The sequence below is a fragment of the Xyrauchen texanus genome, chromosome 38 (genome assembly GCF_025860055.1).
Source record: "Xyrauchen texanus isolate HMW12.3.18 chromosome 38, RBS_HiC_50CHRs, whole genome shotgun sequence".
Classification (NCBI taxonomy): domain Eukaryota; kingdom Metazoa; phylum Chordata; class Actinopteri; order Cypriniformes; family Catostomidae; genus Xyrauchen; species Xyrauchen texanus.
In genome coordinates this window covers 7,871,481-7,894,749 of record NC_068313.1, presented here as the reverse complement: position 1 = coordinate 7,894,749, position 23,269 = coordinate 7,871,481, and the positions used below count along the sequence as shown (strand labels likewise).

At 36.9% G+C, this 23,269-nt stretch overlaps 1 protein-coding gene across 5 annotated transcripts in view; it reads right to left on the bottom strand.

Moving 5' to 3' along the window:
- LOC127632056 (teneurin-4) overlaps positions 1-23,269 on the bottom strand; it is a 292,730-nt gene that overhangs the window by 67,429 nt on the left and 202,032 nt on the right. For 4 of the 5 annotated variants that reach the window (XM_052110531.1, XM_052110527.1, XM_052110528.1 and 1 more), the window contains 5 exons: positions 21,756-22,023; positions 20,960-21,103; positions 9,406-9,655; positions 8,436-8,456; positions 287-519 (listed from right to left, as the gene is read on the bottom strand). In XM_052110531.1, coding sequence (XP_051966491.1) covers positions 287-519; positions 8,436-8,456; positions 9,406-9,655; positions 20,960-21,103; positions 21,756-22,023 — 916 coding nt within the window. The remainder of the gene's footprint in view (positions 1-286; positions 520-8,435; positions 8,457-9,405; positions 9,656-20,959; positions 21,104-21,755; positions 22,024-23,269) is intronic. The other variant, XM_052110529.1, reaches the window with a different exon arrangement.

Below are 23,269 nucleotides of genomic sequence, written 5' to 3'. Positions count from 1 at the left end.
CTTATGCAATACTCGTTTCCTCATCTAGAGAGAACCGAGGTTACGTTAGGTAACCGATTCGTTTTTCCTTGCTCTTGAAAAAATTAATTTTTTCATCAGACAGCGACGGTATGCTGGACATCGGGTATATTACAGTCTGCAGAACTGACAAGTGTATTAAAACTACATCGCACACCGCATTTTATAATAATAATAATTAGTATTACTATTGTTGTTGTTGTCGTTATAAGCAATATGACATTTTATATAAATACTCCAGATAACTTGTACATATTTTTAGGCTTACCTCTAGGGTTGGTAAGTGTGGCCTCCACAGATTTTCCTCCGTCCCCGCAGCGTGTCTCATCATAGGGCAAACACTGATCGCCTGTGCCCGCCACCAGCTCCAGGTTCTTCGTCACATCCTTCACTATGTTCAGAGACTTCACCTTAAACACCTTCCTGCTACTGGTGTCCGAGAGGTACAGTGCTCCCGAAACAGGACTGGTAGCCAGGTAATATTTGTGTGCAGGACTATTGCTAAAAAAAGAAGCAGAAGAGCAAAAAATCAATTGTGGCATCGACGATTGCATTATACATTAAACAGGTCAGTGGAAAGTAATTCTTTGTGTGTGCTTGTATCATTTGTAGCTTCACATGCCATGTTTATACAGGAATCCATGTACAAACAACAAGTTCAGAAATTGGAATGAACATTATACAGCATGTAATGTATTATGTATTGATTATGTACATTACAAATCAGAATCAACAGTTGACAGTTCCACTGTTATGGCTTGAGATTTCTTTGCTATGTCTTCACCACATTAATGTTTCTTTGTCTGTATCTACTCTCAGTCGAAATATAGAAACAACTGTTGTGTGTAAAGCATGCAGTTAGTGCAGTCTGCCCGGTGTCCACTGTGCTGCCAGTGTGCATTTAAATAGGTGTGCAACCAAACCCCTGCAGGGAAACTTTCTTGTAGAGATGCATGTGGTCCAGAACTGTTATCTAAACACATTATGTATTCCTGAAGCAAAAATGGCCCACAGGCCAAAAAAAATAAAAGCTGGACAGTCAAAATCATCCCTCACAATGACACGGGGGGACTGCAGAACATGAAAGCCTGATAAAATAACTCCAATCAGGCTGGAGAGAGTCTCTCTGGTGTGGGGAAGAAAAAAAACTCCAATCTGGAGGCAGTGTACTGAGTTCCCTCTCTATACGCTAATCAGATTCCGAGAATGAGAAATAAAAGGCTAGGCACCTGGACTGCAATTTTAACTTTCAAATTTTCAAGTTGATTCACAATATGCTCTAATTTTAGCTGTACTGTCAGCTACATGTGTGGTCAAAGAACACCTGTGGTGAAATGCAGCTGATTTGGACCAATAGCAAAGGTTAGTGTTTGTTTGTCTGAGAGAATCACTACAGAAAAAGTACATCAGAAAAACACGAACTTACTGAACTGGATGATTTTGTTATAATGGATGAAAAATGCATTGGTAGAAATTGCAATCTTAATTCCACGTTAAATGTATGTCTGCTCCACCAGTAAAAGAACGTCACCATTCAGCAGTTTTTTGAAAAAGAAGAGGCAAGGTGTAAAATGCTCTCGCCTATTGAAATGGTGCCTTTCTGGGAGAGTTTAGCCTTTTCTAAACAAATTGAGAAAGGTTACAGCAAGAGAACATTAAAGGTTAAGTGAAAAACATTTGTTGTAAAAAAGGCCACTCCACTAGCAGAAATATGTCAGAACTTTAAAGATGACTAGCCGGAGCAAATGCTATGACACTTCTGCCAAAAAGCATCATAATGTATCCCCAACTGATGATCAGCATCCAGAATCCAAGTCATAAATGTCACAGCAAGACCACAAAAACGTTAACTGAACAAATTATAATAATAATAATAATTTGTTGTAAACATTGCTACTAAGAAGACTAGCAACATGAAATGTCCACTCACTGGCAGGGCTACGCTAGTAATCTAGTGATGACTAACCACAGCCAATGCTACGATAAACTTCTACCAAAAAACTATCATTGCTAACACCCAACTTGCCCTAGGATAAGCATTCACAGTCTAAAAAAGTGAGAAATATCCAAGAAAAAAGCTATGTTAAAAATGTTAAGTCCTGGCAGGGCTATGCTAGTATGCTAAAGGTGACTAGCTACAGAAAATGCTTTAACAATTCTGATGAATACGAAGGGGTGTAACGATTCAAATTTCTCATGGCCTTGCTATTACAGTCATGGTTACTACAATATTATTATGGTAAAACCATGGTTACTATATGCTACTACATTATTACTGCATAAAACCATGGATAATTCAATCAAAATTATGATTTCTGCTAAGAAAACCATGGTGACAACAGTCCTTGTAATTAGTCATGGTTAATACAAAAAATCTTGGTTAATTTTCATTAACACTTTTTTTTCTCTAATTACTAACTCAACATTTTTAATTAATACCTGCAATATTACGTTACATGCATCAACATAAACTGCATTTCAAACACAACTAAACGTATATTCAACATTCAGAATCTGTCCATTACTATAGAAGAAATATACTTGCTATTAAAATGAATACGAGAATGTTCATTATAACACAACTCCAATATTTTAATCACATGTGGAAATACAACATCTTCAACAGAGTAAGTGCAACATAACTTTGGCTATGAACACCCAAAGCGCTTTAGCTCTTGTTTCATGTCTGTCTGAACTAGCACCAAGTTCCTGTTTATTTTCAACTAATGCATGCAGAACTGTGATGTCATCAGCTGCAGTTAAAAGAAACACAGGCAGTGCATGTCCATCTATAGAGCCATACAGGTGCATTAGCAGAGGTTACAAATGTGCATGCCTATTTGGCGCTTTGTTTTATTCACCAAACTGTATGATCCAGATGCATCATTAAACTAGAGATGAAATGCAGAGCAAATGCTTACAGAACCGTGGTTGGTGAACCATACCAAGTTTTTTTTTTTACCAAGAACCTTAAACCCTGACTAAATACCATAATTATTAATGCCCAACTTAAAGGTGCAATCAGAATTTTTGTATATATGTTGTCTTGGACTCTCACTGATGTCTAGGGGTGTGGATTCAACATAATTTAGATGTGACAGTTCTCAGTTACCAGTGCCATTGTAGAAATTCCCCATTCAAAATAAATTAGGATAAATGTAATCCATGAGTGAAAGTGAGCAATAACAGGGTCATTACTGAGATAAAGCAAATAGTATTCAGCTAGTCATATGATCCTAACATGGCAACCCCCATGCGGGAACCTTCTTAATGTAGAATAAAACTTATAAATGTTTTTAAAGGTTACTGTTATGATTGGAGGCTTCATCTAATCTGGGTGGTCATAATTGGATACACATGTTTTAAAATAACTGCGCTTTGATGGTTTGAGTCATACCTCACAGTCAGACCCTGCAAAGTCAATTGGAGAGGAGAGGTGAACAAATCACACCATAATGACCACTGACCACTATATTATTAGTGTTCCTTTCTACCCCTACCACTGCTACGCAGAATATACACAGCTCTACCTGTCATTCCATCCTGACGACGGATGAAGGAACATCCCATCCACTGCCAACGACTCAACAACCACCTGGTCTTGCCGGTTTGCATTTTACCACATCAGGAAAATCAGACCTTTCCTGCCTGAATATGCTAAATAGCTCTTGATCCAAGCTCTGATCATTTCAAGATTGGACTACTGTAATTCCCTGCTGGCCGGTCTGCCAGATGGCACGATTAAGTCAATGCAGAATGTCTAGACTGCTTCAGTGCATTTGGTCTTCAATAAACCAAAGATGGCTCACGTCACCGCACTCTTGATTTCACTCCACTGGCTGCTAGTAGCTGCCTGCATAAAATTTGAGGATTTAACACAAAAAGGTGACAGCCAATGGAACAGCACCCTCTTATTCGATTCACTCCTCTAGGTCTATGTCCAATGTCTATGGCAGTGCAAACTGCAGATATTACTGACTTTTGCATGACAAATTGCTTGTTATGTTCCCCATCTATAAGTCGCTTTGGATAAAAGTGGCTGCTAAATGACTAAATGTAAACTATTAATTTCTACAGGGGTAAAAAAACAATACTGAGATCACTGATATTCTATAAGATCCACATTCAAAGTCATGAAGGTCACAGCAAGGGAAAACTGTTAAAAACATTTGTAGTAAAAAGTGCCTCTCTACTGGCAGGGCTGTGCTAGTACTCCAATGATAACTAGCCACAGCAAATGCTTTGACACATTTCTGCCAAAAAGCATTATTGCTTAAACCCAACTTGTCCTAAGATCAGCCTGTATAGCCTAACATAATGAGAAAGGTCATGGTCAGAGAACAAAAAACAATAAATATACTTCAAAAAAGAATTACACCTACTGTACACAACACTAAAGCCACTAAAGACGACTAGCCACAGCAAATGCTATGACACAAATCTGCCAAATACTATCATTATTAACACCAAACCTGTCTTCGGATCAGCATTCAAAACTGATTAAACAAACCCTAGGCACTGAAACTCTGGGCACTGTTAGTGCCAAATCCCAGTGCCCTGACATAAGCGTGTGGAATGGAATAGCGCCAGGTCTGCAGCACTGTCAACTTCGATCTATTATATAGACCGACAAGTGACCTTCTAGAAGATCGCTGAAAACAGGCTTCTCTAGTTGACCTGGAACAAGCACATCACTGTTTGTCTGCTGACTGTGTTGACTGATGTCCTCAGTTTGGAAAGAAGGTAAAACAGCTTTGTCAAGAAACATCTAAATCCCAACTGACGTGATTCCATGGGGGAGTCTAATGCTCTGGCCGGATGTTTTAAATCCTAGCGATCTTGGTGTTCTGGCACAATGCGTTATTAGAGGTACACGTTTTTTTGACCTCTGTGATGAAGAGAGCACCCCGATCTTCGTAGACTCATCTATATTCACTGACTACAGTTGACTTGGGGAAGATAATTGGATTATTCAGCATGTTTCAGTAACAACGGAGGGTAGCGACTCTCGTGGATAGGGTGTCAGTAGGTATGGCATAGAGATCATGGTCTTATTCTCTCTTCTGAGCACACACACAAACAAGCACCTTTAAAACATTTATTTGTTTTCACACAAAAAGTAATGACTGTTCTTTTCTGGTTGCAAATATGACTTGGGGCTTTCACACAGTCGTTTTTAACAAACCTATCCTTCTAACATGAATTATTGGAACATGCTCTAGTTAAGTGATCAGGCTTATGTACCCCAAAGCTGAGTTTTTACAACCAAAAGATCTACACAAACCTGGTTCAGGACCACTTAACAGCTCCTACAAAACTCTGCATAAAACAGGCCCTTAGTGCAGTGGTTTTCAACTAAACTATTTTAAATCAGTTTCTGAATACGCCCCTGGTCTGCTGTTGCTGTTGTGCTGGTGTCGAACCATCAGATAGTCCCACCCCCAACTCACGCCATTGGTTGATTACGTTGTTGAGGTCTAAGCGGGTCACTCTAAATACACAGGAATTGGACAGTGCCACAAAGACAATGCGTTTGCAGTTTTCAAGAAAATGAACCACTGAATGACTTACTGTACTTGTACTTATGATAGAAGGTATTTTAACACTGAAAAGGTTACATACTTCAGCTTTAAAATCAAGTGGGAATATGGCGAAATGCACATCTGACAGAAAAATTGGACTTGAATGCCTAAAATTCTCATTGGTAAACTTATGTATACATTGCAGCGCAAGTTTGCTGAACTTTCATGACAGAGCAACATTTTCGTAACTCTTCCATAACCATTGTAATCAATAGATTTAGCAGTGTTCTTTGATGTAGCATAAACTCTAGTGGTAATTAACAAACTTTTCAGACTGTGCAACTTTTTATGTACTTTTCAAGAACCTTGCCAACTTATCTCAACTAAACATTGGAATATCCAAAGGCATACTTTTTACTATAACCAAATGCAACTTGGTGGATAAAAATGTTCTGTTTGTATATCAGAACGTACTGGTATGTTAATTATAAATACAAATATTTTAGAGAGATGGACAGGCCTTGCTAAGGCTTGTCCAAGTTCATAAAAATTGTGAGTAATGGACAACATTTCTTCTGCTGTAAAATTGTTCTCATTAAGTATGAACTCTATTGTAGTCAAATAACTGTCAGTTCATGGCAATTATGAAAACAGACGCAACAGTTTGATGACAGAAGTGGCTGCAACTGCAAAATGAGAGGAGCTGAAATTTTGTGTCCGGATGGCTGATATCAATACAGCTTGTGATTAGAAATTGTATTTGTCTATAAATAAGATTCACACACTTTTGACCAGTAAACTTCCATGAATTTTCCACATCCTTTGTAATCATCTGTGATTACTGGTTAAGGACTTTAAGAACCATTATGATTCAGACAGACAGTTAACCATTAATTAAACATTCATAGTGATCTGTAAACAGGTTTTACTGATTCACAAAAATAAATGACTAAAAAAATATTTCTCAAAAATCAGACATTATGGCTTGCCAAACAAATTGTACTTTACATAAACTCTACCCAAGAAAAATATTGGTACTACTTTTTCACTTTATTAAGGGTTTATATAGGTGTTAATTAATGACTAATAAGTCATTTACAAATGCATTATAAATCATTAATATTAAGTTATAACAATATGGATAAAAAGATGACTTTCATGCTATACTTGCCAAATAGTATACATTTTAATGAATATATTATACATGCTTAATAAATATTTATATAAATCAAAACCAAAAAATTATGAATTATGATTGATTCATGTCACAATGCAGCAAGAAGGGATTATGTCATTTTGCTACTGTCCACTTTGTTTTTCTATTTATTACTTTTATTATGTTTGTCTTGACTCACTTGTGCTGTCAATTTCCTTGTTGCATTGATGTCAAAAGCACAGTGCTACTCTGAGTGGTGTCTTTTTGAGGTCTTCATGCTCATTCACAGCATATATCGTATAATGAAGCTGGATGACCATACAAAACTTTACGCACAAAGGTTACTAATGTTAAATTAGTGTTATTAAGCATTTTTTTCATGTGAGATAAAATGGCTGACTATTTGGCATGTATTGCATAAAAATCACCCATTTTTATGCATGTTGTCTTAACCGGATACCATTGAAAATCATTAATAAACACCTTTACTTCACAAAGGGACCATTCCCATAATTTCTATAGCCAATTAAATGATTTAGAGTACAGCATATTAAAAAAAAAAAATCACTGACATATGTCATCTAGTAAATTATAACGATATATACTTTCACCATTACAATTATAGTCATGCACACTCCAGTTTGGAGTCTTGTATAGTCTTGGATGTAAAAGCCCTTAGCTGCCATTGCACAACAGTATTAAGCCATTTACTGCAGCACTGCAGAAGCACTGCACTAATGACCATGTGCCATATCTAATGTTGTACGTGTTCATGTCACACCACTCAGTTTCCTGACGGAATCATTTGAAGTTGAGTTGCGACCTGAGGAAGCTGGGATCAACTGAGAGCTCATCATAAATGATAAGGCATTTTCAAAGTCTGCAGGTGTCCCAGGTTTACCAAACCTCTCTCCGAGAACCCACTCACATCCCGTCAGTCATACATGAGCATCATACCTTCAGCTGTCACACTGATGCCTGTCAAAACCCACAGTGGCTGTGCCACACATCCCATATTAAGGGTTCAGGGCACTACAGGGAGGATGTGTTGTACTTGAACGCTTAGATCGAAGTTTAATGACTGGTGCTCTTTTTTATTTAAACCATGCTGCCATTTGTCAAAGCAAACATGTTAACGAACTGTGTGTTTAGATCCGACGGTGCTTTGAATGTGTAATTTGTCATCGGGTGAAATATCACACTGGATTGAGGGTAATGCAGCATGGGTATTTGCAATGGGGAGGAGCGAGTAATTATATTCTTTAAGGAAGCTGTGTCCCCCGAGGGTGAAGAATATTTAAAACGCTGAAACCAGGCTTATGCTAAGCTCGTAACTGCTTTTCCATCTTCCTACCTGACATTTCAAATTATGTGCCCTGACGTCTCTCTCAGGTATACATAATTCTTCTTTATTTGAATTCTTTAAGCATTCTTTTCCTTTTGTGGTAGCCCACATTGAGAGGTTACACATACATCAAATCAGACTCAATGTATCTAAAGCACTCTATCAAAGCCCAGTTGCAACAATTCCCATTTTTATTGCTATCTGGAGAGCATGTGTTTGTATTCACTTAGTACATGTTCTTCATGATAAACACACCAACATTTGTCACATCCCACAAGAAGCAACAAAAGCAAGTTTACGTCAGAAAGACTCCGAGGAACAGAGTGCTCTGTTGATATGCATTCATCTTATGGCTGTACAAAAAAAACATGCAATTCATTAGAAAAGCTCTTACCTATGCCTGAAATCTTTGTTTCTGTATTTAACGAGAGCAGCATGAAGAGAAGAAGTGGGAAAAAAGAGGGTTAGCCTGAGCATTTATTTCATGCATTAATGTAAAGAAACCAAAGAAATAGGTTGCAGAGTGGTACAGTAAATTAAAATGTACACTACCACAGAGAGTTCTCAAGTTCATCTACTCTATTCATAAAACAGAGAGTTTTAGAAGGAAAGATGGATTTTTTTCAGCCACGGCAATATTCAGATTCCATACCTCTATTTGCTCAGCAATGGCAAATTCATTTAAGGACAACATGAAACTGTATTCACAACCAACTATTATAATGAATTACTGTAATCGAATTACTTCTAAGTCTAAATGTAGTGTACACATGACATTTTACATTCTTATAATCAGATTACAGATACTCAGGGCCTTTTCTTTTATATTTCATTTTTAAATATACTAAATACTGCAAGAAAGACATCTAGATGTGACAGGCACCCACACGCTCAAAGGGTTTTTGTCATAAAGTAGGATTTCGCTTCGAGCCCCCATATGCTCAGAAACAGCCCTGCAGTTACTGAATTAAGTTAATTTCAAACTATTTATTGTGCACAAACATCTGAAAAACATCTTCAAATGTATGGATAAACAAACAGTACATTATAATTCATAAACCTTTCAAAGATATCTGCTGAAGGTATTTCTAACATCTGACAGGGAATATTTTAAAGACATATTGAAGAGGAGAAGTCACTCTTTAAGGTTAAAAAGAAGGAAACACACTTTGCTTTTAGGGAAGAAAGTTTATAGTTCATGTTGACTTTAAATGTGAAAGGCCAGAAATATCACTCCTGTGCTATGGGTATAGCTACCTTACGGTCCATGAGCAGCTTATCTGACATACCATAGTTGTGCAAATGTTTGATTTGGTGTGTGTGTGTATTTGTGTATGTGTCTACGCAAAAGTAGAATGTCAAACCTGAGCTCTACGACACTTGTGACATTTCCTGTGGTAAAGATCCGCCGGACGTAGTTGAAATCACCCACATACAGACTGCCATCAGAACCGCAGGCTAAAGCTACCGGTGCCAGCAGCTTATTTCCATCAGCCAGTCCGTTACAGCTCGGACAGGAGATACTGCGTCTTCGCCCATTACCCATGATGCTTCCGATGACAGGGGGCTGCTGTGAGATGAATATGTTTTCACCATTGCCCTTGTGCAGGATACCTGTAAGACACCAAGAGAAATATCATGATGATTTTGTCCATTTGATTCAATTTATTAGCTCTGTTCTGAAATCTAGTGTTCTAGACAGTCAAGGAAAATGTCAGTACTAAGTCTACTGATCTACTGATAAATCAATCATAAAAACTACTGATAGAAAACACCCAGATAGCAAGCAGACGTTGATTCAACATCTATTAGTGGTTGTAAAGGTAGGGATCAGTCGTAGATCAATTTTCAAAGTTGAATCAACATTCACTCTGTACATCAGAACATTGTTAGGTCTAAAATAGAACATATAACATTGAAATGAGGACGATTCATCAACATGTCCTGCCGACCAATTTGGTCGAAATCATAAAGTTTGTTCTATGTTGAAACAAGTGGTCGACCGATATGGGTTTTTTAATGGCCGATGCTGATATACAGAGAGAAGGGTGGTCTGTACAATGCCGATAAAACACACAATTTAATATAGTAAATAACAAACATAAAATTGCTAACAAAATATATAAGCACTTACATAAATATATAAACTCAAAATATATAAAATATATAAATTTCACACAAAACAAAAAAAATTATATTTATTTTAAATGGTAGATTTCTAGATTTCTGTTTAGTCATCAAACTTTAGTTATTTATTTGCACATGAAGAAATGTTTCACATATTAAGAACAACCATGCATGGCATGTCCACATTAGCATTCACATGTACTCCAAAAATACAGAATCAAACCAACTGTACATACAGTGCATAGTGAATAAGAGGTGTGAAGCACATGTGAAGTGCTTTTACCTTGGGCTGCATCCGAAAACATAGGGAGCTGACTTGCTACCTTGCAGCCTAATCAGTTAACTGACAGCTGTTTTGAAAGAATGGAAGTCTTAAGGAAACTGGTCTCCGAACAGTTTGAAAAGCACATTATTTTCATCCTACCTCCATATTTAGCCTCCAGAGGCAGCATTTTCCTGGTTTCAGATGCAGCCTTAAAGTTGCACTCACACGCTTGTCAATCTGCTGACAGTTTAAACAGCCTGGATTGCCTGCTTGGAGTAACACAGAGTGACCATCATGATTTGTGAATCAGAGGAACTTTTGATCATGATCCTGAAATTTTTGATTCTGGCTGATGTAATACATACTTCAGAGGAAGATATTAGATGAGCGCTCGATGGGAGAAAAAAGTAAAAGTACAGAGAAGTAAATCTGTTTAAACGAGATATCTGCATATTTGTAAACTGTATATAAAAGAAGCTTTATTGATATTTGCCTTTTATCATTAGAAAAGAAAGTTAATGGTGAGACTGTTAGAATACGTGCTTTAGTGGTAAATAAATTAGCATTCTACAGGATGCTAGATCTGCTCAAGTTGTGTGAGGTTGGTTTATTACATCTGTTTAAATTAGATATGTGCATATTTGTAGAAGGTATATGATATTAGTTTTATTGATGTTAGCCTTTATATCATTAGACAAGACAGTTAAATGTACGGGGAACTGTTGAACAGAGAGAGCACTTTAATATTATGAGCTTAAACATGTCTGCTGTTGCTCTGATATGTGGACCATTTAAATGAGGCTGTGTTGCACTATTATTGCCTATTATTGTAGTAACATGATGGCACAAACTGTGTTTGGTCTCAGTTGCTTCACATGCAAGCAGGTGATTCTCGGCACCCTCAAGAAACAAAACGGGCAAACGGGAAAATTTATCAGCCGATGTTATAATAAAAAAAGTCTGAATATCGGCCGATTTAGCGGCCTCTGCACACATCGATCGACCACTAGTTGAAACTTGGTTTGAGAAATCGTGGTTTAGTGCATGCGCATATTTAAGTCTACGTCAGGCCAACCTTCAGTGGATGCGTTGCTAGAAAAATGTAAGCATAAATGTATTTTTATTCATAATTTTACACAATGGTTTGTCATTCTATCATTCAGAGTTTTAAATGCGTTCCTGCTTGGTTATTTTGTAATTAAATGCCCAATTTATGTACTGGCAATCTTACGTGAGGCAGCTGGTAACTGAGATAAATTAAGATAATTCACCATGCCATGTCGAGTCAATAACACACAAGGGACCGGTTGCACCAACCATTGTAAGTTACAACTTAGCCTAGTTGTGGCATAAATGGGCACTAAGTCACAATTTACATACTACTAAATATTTGAGCATTGCACCATTTAACTTAGGTAGAAGGCCTATGCATAAACTAAATATTTACGGTTTATACTTATATTTATACTTATATACTTTAATATTAAGACTCTGACCAGGAGTAATGGTTGGAATAAAAAAGCAGGCTCATTTAATGAGATCAATGAGCTCATGTTTTGCGAGACAGACTATAATCCTTTCGACATATGATGACGATGTTGATATTAACAGTCATTGACATTTACAAGAGATAATATTATGTAAAAAAAAAAAAAAAACTTGCTTCTTAGGCTCTTCAGCATCTAACGGTGCATGGGGTAAGTTCATCACTTACAAAATGTGTATGATATTAAAATGAATGTCAATTTTTCCAGCCTGTTGTATTATTATAGATTTATTGCCCTTATTAATTTTAGACACAGTTCCTGAATAATGTTATTTACATAGGCTAAATATGCTATTTATTAAATCTACTTTTATTACATTTCATATTTCAATGGGAAAATTATTTATTACAGCAGACAGTTACATGAGAAAACAAGGTTTGAACATCAACAGCAACAAGATCAAACTAAAATGCACAGTTATTTAACACTTCTGTGTCAAATTTGAAGGCTGCTTATTGGATCAATACAGGTAAATACTATGCTACTATGCATTACTTTACAGAGAGCTTATGAACTAGTAGCTAAGCCTTGCCTTAAATTAAGCTCTGACTTAGTTACAAACTAACTAGTAGTTACTAAGCCCTTAGTGTGAACTTTACATCCCAACTTAAGTGAGACCTTACGGAATGCTGGTGCAAGCCTACCCATGTGAATAAATGTTAAAACTGTCATTACTTTCTCAAAGACTGTGCTTTAATTTCAAGGACAAACCCTGTGGCATTTTCTGCACTAATGTTCACCACAGAGGTCCAAATGATCAAAGGTAGAAATCTAAAGTTATATTTATTATATAACAACTGTATGTCTCACAGCAACTTTATAACATACATTTAAATACATTGTCATCTGCTGTACCTTTAAAATGTGCTGGGAAACAGTTGGTGTCTATTGTGTTTTACCTAAAGGATTAAATATGTATCTTTCATGAAAACAGCATGCAAAAGGTATGACCATTTGCTGTGAGGTCAGTGGATTTCTCACAATGCTGCTGTACCTTTAAATTGTGCTGGGAAACAGTTGGTGTCTATTGTGTTTTACCTAAAGGATCAAATATGTATCTTTCATGAAAACAACATGCAAAAGGTATGACCATTTGCTGTGAGGTCAGTGGATTTCTCACAATGCTGCTATGTTAAATTAAGAATGTGAATTGATGCCAGAGTTTTAATACAAACTAAAATGACCTCAGTATTTGCAGGGACAATATTTTCATTAAGTTTCACAGAAATTTGGCCTACTTACTCACTGCTCCTCACTTAAGGCTCTCAAATGCTGTATTACCCATGATACACCTTTTTAGGTGTTAAAGGCATATTATGAGTTGTTACAGTTTTGGGAATACTCTTGTGACCAGATCATATTTGATACTGAAATAGTTTATATAGCAATATTTGAATTGCATTTTTTTTATTTTATTACAGGTCTTCTGCTTTTCTGGGAGTACCAGTTGAAGACAAAGAACTTACAGATGTTGGCCTTATCCTGTGTAAACCTGGAGACACCTATTCCAGTCCTACTTCACCACACAAGACTTTTTTTCTGGTTTTATATTGATGGCTGCCTTCTTGCAAGTTCGCTTCAAAATTAGATGTAGAATAAAAATAAAACGAACTACAAGAACAAAGCACTTGATCCAGTTGCAAAAAAAAAACCCTTAAGATAAAGGGATATTTCCCACAAAAAAAATAATTCTCTCATCATTTCTCTCATCGTTGTTTCACCCAACATAGTTTTAACGCCAGGTTAGCAAACCAATTAGACAGATTTTATGTTAGTTTTCAATGGCGTGAACGACATAGATTCATTAGACTTTGATGAGCAAAAAGATATGGAATCAACTTCAGTTCGTTGCCGTGAGAGTTACAGATTCTCCGTTGATTCTATGTCAGTTTGCTATATGGGTAGTTACATCTAATTAAAAAAAGAGTTATATCAAATCTCTCACCCAATATTTGTGAGTGCTATGTATTTATTAGTGTTTCTTATTCGATCTGTTTTCATTTGATTTGTTAGCTTATCAACATGCTAACATCAAACTAAACAGTGAAAGTGTGGAAACAATTGTACTAATCTGTTTTCGTTTGATTTGTTAGCTTATAAACTTGCTAACATCAAACTAAACAGTGAAAGTGTGGAAACAATTCCACTAATCTGTTTCCATTTGATTTGTTAGCTTATAAACATGCTAACATCAAACTAAACAGTGAAAGTGTGGAAACAATTCCACTAATCTGTTTACGTTTGATTTGTTATCTTAAAAACATGCTAACATCAAACTAAACAGTGAAAGTGTGGAAAAAATTGCACTAGTCTGGAGTGGTGGTGGTGTAGTGGACTAAACCACATAACTGGTAATCAGAAGGTCGCTGGTTCGATCCCCACAGCCACCACCATTGTGTCCTTGAGCAAGACACTTAATCCAAGTTGCTCCAGGGGGATTGTCCCTGTAATAAGTGCACTGTAAGTCGCTTTGGATAAAAGCGTCTGCCAAATGCATAAATGTAAATGTAATGTAAATGTACTAGTCTGTTTTCATTTGATTTGTTAGCTTAGCAGCATGCTAACGTCAGACTCAACAGTGAACGTGTGACAACAAAAACACTAATCTGTTTTCGTTTGAAAAATCAGTTGTCAGTTTCCAAACGTCATCGATTTCCAAAGTATTTAGTAATAAAAAACATTTTCAAAATGCTTAATTTTCAGTGAAGAAAATGCCTTTCTAGTGTGGATGAGAGGCATACATGTAGCGAAATCAATGTGTTTTGAAATGAACGTGACCTTAGTTGAGTTTCTGGTGTGTTCCAGAGCTTTCAAATCAGTCACTTGTGAGGTTAAATTTTTGTTTGAATGCTGCCTTTGCCGTTCTTCACACCAAACACATTTTCATTTCCATCTGCCCTGTTTTCCAATTGTTTTTTATGTTAGCATACACTAGATGTACTTCTTTGACCTTTGCGCAGAGTTTCCCTGCCTATTTCATTTTTTAAACGTTGTGTCAAGTTAAAAAGAACTTCAACTTTTCACGAAACACCTGTGATTTTACATTCGTTGCACTGCATCTAGTACAAGTACAGTATGTAGTTGGTCTGAATAGCCCCTTAAAAGGTAGCTTCTTAAACTCATTTGGGTTTGGAGCAGACCCAGTCTAAGTTGATTAAAATATTATTTTTGACATTTTGTAATTACTTTGTAATTTAACCCAACTCTGTAGTGAATTAACATGGTTTTGCGAATTTGAAGAGAAGAGGTTCTGAAGTGGATTCAATCCTTCTCAAATGTGATGCCATACAATTTTTTTGTTTTTGTATGCAGCACTTTCTTTTCATGCTAGTTTACACAACAGGAATTCACAAAATAAACAGCAGGGACAAGAGGAACTGAAATAACTTATATGGGAGTATTTTTCTCTACCAATGTTAGATGCTCATTTATAGAAATCAGCTAAGTGAAGGTACACAGCCACAGCATGAAGACAACTTCCTTTTATTATCACTAACACATCTGAATCTGCACTGCATGCTTTAATAAATCTACACCTCTCCGGCATAGACCGGCTCTACACTAACAACGTTTGAAAGTGGCAGTGAGTGAAAGAGTGTGTGAAACTCAATTTTCACTCATTTTTATTCCGAACTGTAGTTTCCCTGCAGACCTATTGAACTGCGTGTTTTTAAAAGATTTTAAATAACGGTGTTTTCAGTCAGTTTGCAGTGATTGGCCAATAAGGCAGGCATTCACATTGGAGCTTGCATGCTTGAAAGGCCTATTCACCCAGAGAACACATTTTCAACACTTTGTAAATTATTTATGTACAGTACAGGGAGGGATTTTTTTCTGAAATACTTTAGTGTTCCCTTGGAATAGTTTTACATTCTCTCACAAAACGTCTTGTTTTCCCTCATGATACGTTTTGCATTCCCTTAAAACTAGGTCTGAGTATTGCCAGCCACCTCACGATACAATATATTGTGATACATCACAATATCATGATTTCCTTATGATACACAATCTCTCAATTTCATTCCAATAAATATTAGTATATTTCAGTTATGTCCATTTTGTTCATAAATGAAAGACTCTGTTAATGTTTTTTTTATCAATAATTTTATCAATTTGGTCACATTCGAAAATGCTAGAGATGCTAGTACAATTTGGTCGCTTTCAAAAAATACAAATTTCATGTAATCAATCAATAAATATGATGTAAAAAAATTGCATGTATGTGTTATGTGTGTGTGTGTGTGTGGTGGACAGTAACTTCGTTACTGTACTTAAGTAAATATTTTCAGGTATCTGTACTTTATCAGAGTATTTTATTTTAGGAAACTTTTACTTCAATACATTCAAACGCATAATATCTTACTTTTAATCCAATAAATTTTTTTTTTAAATGTGCCGTTCCTCGATACTTTAAAATTAATACATTGATAAATAGCGTTAAATTAAAATAGACTAGTAGGTCTTCATGAGACTATAACCATAACCAAGCAACAAATGCTGTCTCGTGAGAGTTTCCACAGAACCAGGGTTACCGTTCAAATATACCGTTCACCTTATGCGCCAGAGAAACTAGCATGCCGTCATCTAAAAACTTTGTCCCAGAACTTCCATTCTAGCAGTTTTATACAGATATCTATGGTGTTGATGTTAAAGTGTAATTAGCTAGCGAACTGTTACGGTCCTGTAATTCTGTCAGTTTGGGTTTTTGTCTGATATGACCGTGGCATCATTGTCCCATGTCTGTCGTGTGTTTTATAGTCTGTCTTTGTGTGAGTGCACGGTTTCGGTTAAATTCCCTGATGTGCTCTCTTTGGTCTGTCTTGTTTCACGTACAGAGCATGGTGTCTGGATCCTGACTTCCTGTCTGGTTCGGTTTTGGTCTGTGTTGGGATCCGGACACTCACGCTCCATGTTCTGGGTCTGTCTCTCGCAACCTCACTAGCATTTTCACGTAGAAAAGGGGTGCTGTAGACTCACACGTCAACTCTTGCTGAAAAATACTTCCTGTGCTCGCACACGTAATCCATTTTGATTGACTCTTCTTAGTAGCTTCAATACAAACAGGAAGTTAGATGACAAAATTTGGAAGAGCAGAGCGTTGGAAAGGGGCGGGCTGAATAAGGTGAATTCCGTTGCCCACTGTTTTGGTTAATGTCTTTATTATTGGTGACCCTTGCTTTAATGTATGGCAGTATGGTTTTATAATATGAATAATCATATAACTCAAATAACCATACATTCTCAAAGTTCCATTAGTTTAAACATACTTAACCACACTACTGTTGTATTGTTTAGTACAGAGCTGTCATTTTACAATTTAAATGTTGAAAGATGTACTGTATGTTTGCAAAGAAGTTTAGTAGCAATTAAAGATCATTACATTACAGGTCAAGACTACTTCAGACACCATCTGAGAGAAGAGATCATATTTCAAGTATGACACACACACACACACACACACACACACACACACACACACACACACACACACACACACAGTCGTGTTTCCATGTTTTATGAGGACTTTCCATAGACATAATGGTTTTTATACTGTACAAACTTTATATTCTATCCCCTAAACCTAACCCTCACAGAAAACTTTCTGCATTTTTACATTTTCAAAAAACATAATTTAGTATGATTTATAAGCTGTTTTCCTCATGGGACCGACAAAATGTCCCCACAAGGTCAAAAATTTCGGGTTTTACTATCCTTATGGGGACATTTGGTCCCCACAAAGTGATAAATACACGCTCACACACACACACACACACACACACACACACACACACACACACACACACACACACACACACACACACACACACACACACACACTTATTGTGTATGGTATTTGATCTTAATAAAAAGCTCTAAACTATCTGTGTGCCTGTGACATTAGACCAGTCTCTCCTTAAATGTATAGCCTTAAAGGAAAAAGAAAAATCCTTAAAGGGATAGATCACCCAAAAAATTATAATTCTCTATTCAATTACTCACCCTCATGCCATCCCAGATGTGTATGACCTTATTTCATTTGCAGAACGCAAACAAAGGTTTATAGAATAATAATTCAGCTCTGTAGGTCCACACAATTAAAGTGAATTGTGGCCAGAATTTTGAAGCTCCAAAAACCACTTAAAGGCAGCATAAAAGTAACGCATTCATCTCCAGTGGTTTAACCAATGTCTTCAGAAGTAATATGATAGGTGTAGGTAAGAAACAGATCAATATTTAAGTCCTTTTTTACATATAAATTCTCCTCCTTGCCCAGAAGGTGCTGATTAAAAAAAATAAATAAAAATTATTTACATTTCTTGTTGCACTTAAATCTGTTTTGTATACTATTCTGATGCTAGTGAAACTTTGTAATATGGCACTTTTTGTACCACTGTCTCCCTAAGATGATTCGCTGATGTTCTTCCTCTTTTGTAAGTTGCTTTGGATAAAAGTGTCTGCCAAATGAATAAATGTAAATGTAAATGATATGCACAAAGAATGTGAATCACCAAAAACAATAGAAAAAGAAAGAGATTTATGGTGAAAATTGACTAAATATTGTTTCTTACTCACAATTATCATATCTCATTTTAAGAAATTGATTTAACCACTGAAGTCATATGGATTACTTTTATGCTGCCTTAATATGCTCTTGGAGCCTCAACGTTCTGGCCACCATTCACTTGCATTATATGGACCTTCAGAGCTGAAATATTCTTCTAAAAATCTTTGTTTGTGTTCTGCTGAAGAAAGAAACACATCTGGGATAGCGTGAGGGTGAGTAAATGATGAGAGAATTTTCATATTTGGGGTAACTATCCCTTTAATAGACCAATACTTTACTTTTGATACTCAAGTACATTTGATAGCAAATACTTTTATACTTTTACTCAAGTGAAAATTCAAAAGGAGTAATTTAATTTTTACTGGAGTAATATTTCATCAGGGTATCTGTACTTTTACTGAACTACAGGATTAGTGTACTTTGTCCACCACTGGTGTGTGTGTGTGTTTATTGCTTAGATGCGTAATTTGTCCTATAGTCGAATATCTGAATATTGTTGTTTTTAGTCAACATCTAACTGTAAATACCAAAGAGGGAATTCTAATAGACATTATCAATGACAAAAGGATTATGTGGATCTCAACTTTGGATGCACATGACAAGGCAAACCAAACTTTGACTCTCAACACACAGTGAATGGATGCTGAACTCGTGCTGAACTGGTGAGTGAAATATGAAATATTACCAGTCAATTGCTAATTACAGACATTTTAAGTCGAATTTGCAAGCGATATACTCTCATTGTAAAGTGCAGAGTAAAAGATAGCTTTTGGGATTTTAAGAATCTATATAATCAAATGAATATTATGGTTTGTCTGAAAATCACGTGTCCGTGAGAGAAATGGGATCAGTTTCAGTCTCTCTTGCGCCTCGTAGAATCATCTCTTACTGCACTGAATATTTATTTAACTGATGGACATGATGTGAATACAGTAGTTGAATAAAAATATTGATACAGGGATATAAAGTATCGATACAATATTGTAAGTAAAAGTATCGTTTATATTGATATTTGATAGTGTTGGCACAACCCTACTTACAATAAAATAGATTTATCCATCCATTATGATAATTAACCATGCTTTTTTGCGTATGTTTGTACATGCTCGTCATTAGATAGCATTATATTTTTGAACTTACTTGGTTTGAATGATGTATGTGCTACATTGTCTTTTTTTTTTTTTTAAGTTTTGCTTGCCAGAATTTACTAGGTGTGTGTGCCAAAATATATGCAATTATACAAAGGACCTTAAAACGTGGTGATTTGTACATGGGATTGCAGCAAAGCGGTGGCTACTTAATAAAAGAGAGGAAAAGAAAGACAAACAGAAAAAGGCAGAGGAATTTGAAGAAATTTGACAGAAAGTCCCATGTCGACAGTGTTGGCTTTTAGTGACATATCGACCCGGAAATCTAACACTCATGCTGCAAGTATGCCTCATTTACTGAGATGACTGTGTCCATGCACTGGCAAAAGAAATCTTGACAGAAACCGAACATTGCTCTTCACAGGCTCCCTGCTCTCAGGACCAATTCAGCAGCAATAAGAAAATGTACCAGCCTCACCTCAATAAGTCCCTGTGAAATAGATGACATAATCTCCAAGTCCAAAATGTCAACATAGCTAAGCTTCAGCCTTCTGAAGAAATTGCTTGTCATGTGAGTTGTGAACATTAATGAGCATTTTCGCAATGGAAAAAACTGTGCTGTTATTGTAACCAGTCCTGCTCGAACCACTCCAAGCGGGATTCGAACCGGTGTCAGCAGGTGTCCTGAAAATATATGCTACCTATCAGGATGGGCTACCAATATCACACTGATAGTTATGCTGGTAGAACATCCTGATAGATATTTTCTGCTTTACAAGATGTTCTACCTAGGTTTTTTTTTGTCTTTAAAGCTGTTGTAGTACATACCAACAGGTTCTTAACTTTAAATATCACTGTTTTTACTGCTGGTAGCACATCCTGAGCATGTAGCACAGATTGTCAGAACAATCAAGGAGGCTAAAGGCTACAGCCTCTGTTGCTAGTGCACCTCTTGAAGCCAGAGGAGTGTGGTTTACACATACCGCACAGCTATCACGTACCAGCTGGCTCCCATTACACTCACCCCCCTAAATTTCACTCCCATTCGGGTCATGGCACCACTGTAACTGGTCCTGCTCACTGGGTAACTGGGTTCGTACCAGCATAAGGCGGCATGGGAGGCGGAGGCCCTAACGAGGAGGCTTAAGGCTACAGGCCCTGTAGCGTCAGTTTCTAGTGCGCCTCTTGAGACCAGGAGAGTGAGGTTTACGCATACATCACGGCTATCATGTGCTAGCTGGCTCTTGTTTATCATTATCAATACTGACTATTTGTACCCTTTTGATCATTTGTGTTTATTTTATGTTTCTTAGTGTACCAGCTTACCACTTTGAATGTTCAGTGCATGATGCTTATCCAGGCTCCATCCGCCCAGGTGGGACGCTGTGGTCTCATAACCCTGCAGAATGGCCGTCCGCTTCTCCCAGAGGATCAGATCTGGGCAGGATTCATACTCAAAACCAACAGACACTAGCAGGAGAAGAGAGGAAACACATTTATACTTGAAAGTCATGACAGCCCATTTGTGTCTAGTAGATGGTAAACCTCATTCTGCAAAACTCTTGTAAGATGTATTTGCATTCTTGCATTTTGCTGATACAATGGTTTGAATTAGGTTAGAGGTAGTGGTAGGGCTGCAGTGGGACTCCAGAACAGGGGTTGCCATCTAGATTAGTGTTTGTCAACTGGTGGGTCGCGACCCAAAAATGGGTTGCAGGTCTGCTCAGATAGGGTTGCGGACAGCAGGGAAATAACAATGCTTCTTCCTCCATTGAAAATTTTTCAGTGGCCATCCAAGCTAAAGTTTTGGGTCGATGATGCAGTTATTGATATCCATTTTGGATTCGGCACTTTATACATGCTAAATTTGCTTCTCATCTGAAACACAATTTAATTTAATTTTTGTTGTTGTTGGAATGACACTCGCCATTCACACACCTGTATAAATTAAGGCTGGTAACTGAAAGGTTGTTGGTTTAATTTCTACAAGGAGCCTTGGTGAAGACAATTAATCCTAGGTTATTTCATTGGGACTGTCTCTGTAATTAGTTTACCTGAAGTTACTTTAGAAGAGAACATAACCTGAATGACAAAAATTAATAGCCGGTTAAACACCACTCACCAAAAGCTTCAGAGATGCCATAGACTTTCTGGCTGTAGACGTCGGTCTTGTCCCAGACAAAGTCGTAAAAGAGGTTGGGTGCTGCAGAGAACCACTTCCTGAAGAGCCTGCCTTCCACAGCCACCATGAGGTGCACCTTCATTAGGCTGAAGGGGATTGTGGGGTGGGTAAGGGTGATACGCAGGAGGGACTTATACCCCGCCGTTCTGCTGCTCAGGTATCCCAGGAGCACTTCAGTACCGGGTATTTTTACTTCCTCCTGTAGTGTCTGGAGAGAGAGTGAGGATGATAATTTTGAGGTAGATGCATCCCACTGAGAACTATTTGTTTATTTAGCATCTCCAGTAAGAATAAATTCATTTCTAATAAAAGCAGACTTTTTAAAATACAACACAGAAAAAAATCTCACAGAATAACGCTACTATACCTTCATGTTTTCACAATCATCACTAGAGACTAAGATTAACACAAGAGGTGCTACAGGAACAATTCATTTTATTTACTTTCACACAAGTCATGAGAGAAATGGCACATTAGCAGTTCATAAACACGTACTCTTTGCCCTGCTCATCACAAAATGATATCTTATGACATTGAAACACTTTTACTATAGCGCATGACAAGGTTATACATTTTAACGTTTGCATTAAATAACCAACCACATTTACAGGCTTGTTGAATTGCACGGTATCCCAACTGACAGAGCACTGCACTTGCGATGCAAAGGAATGGGGTATTTGGGTGCTGAAGAGCACAAAATCACATCGTTGCTTCATTAATCGCTTTTTTAATCTGCCATTTGCTTTTTTAAGTTTAGGTGCAAAGTTTAGGGTCGGGAGGTAGGTTTGTTGATTTAAAATTCTATAGAGCATAAAAGAAACAAAAATTCTCTCATCATTTACTCACCCTAATGACCTGGGATTGGTGTGTATGGATTTCTTTTTTCACCAGAACACATTTGAAGAAAAATAGAAAAATATCTCAGCTCAGAAGGTCCTTTAAATGCAAGTGGATGGTGATCTCCAAAAATCACAGACAGTCATCATAAGCGTCATCCATATGATATCACCAGTTAAATTATTGTCTTATAAAGCGACATAATCATTTTTGGAGTGACAAAATATCAATAGCTAAGTACTTTTTAAGTATAAACCATCACTTCCATTAGGGGTGTGCAGCGAAGCCATTATCTGTATCTGTATTTGTATCTGTTACTATGGCAATATTATCTGTCTCTGTATTCGGATAAAACCGTATATATCTGTGCCTTTCCAAAAAGATATTTGGCTTCAGGCACATCTAAGCTTCACAAGAGGGTGGAGATGAGGTCTCTTGTGTGATGTATTCACGTTTCCATGTTACGGATGCAATCTCACATCCAGGAAAGGCTTTGTTTGTGTTGTAACGTTATAGCGCATAACGAACATTGTTACAGTATTTGCGTGTTTGTGTTGCTCATCCATCATTGCAAAACTGCTGAAAAAACTCTACAACAAATAAATACATTTATCAAA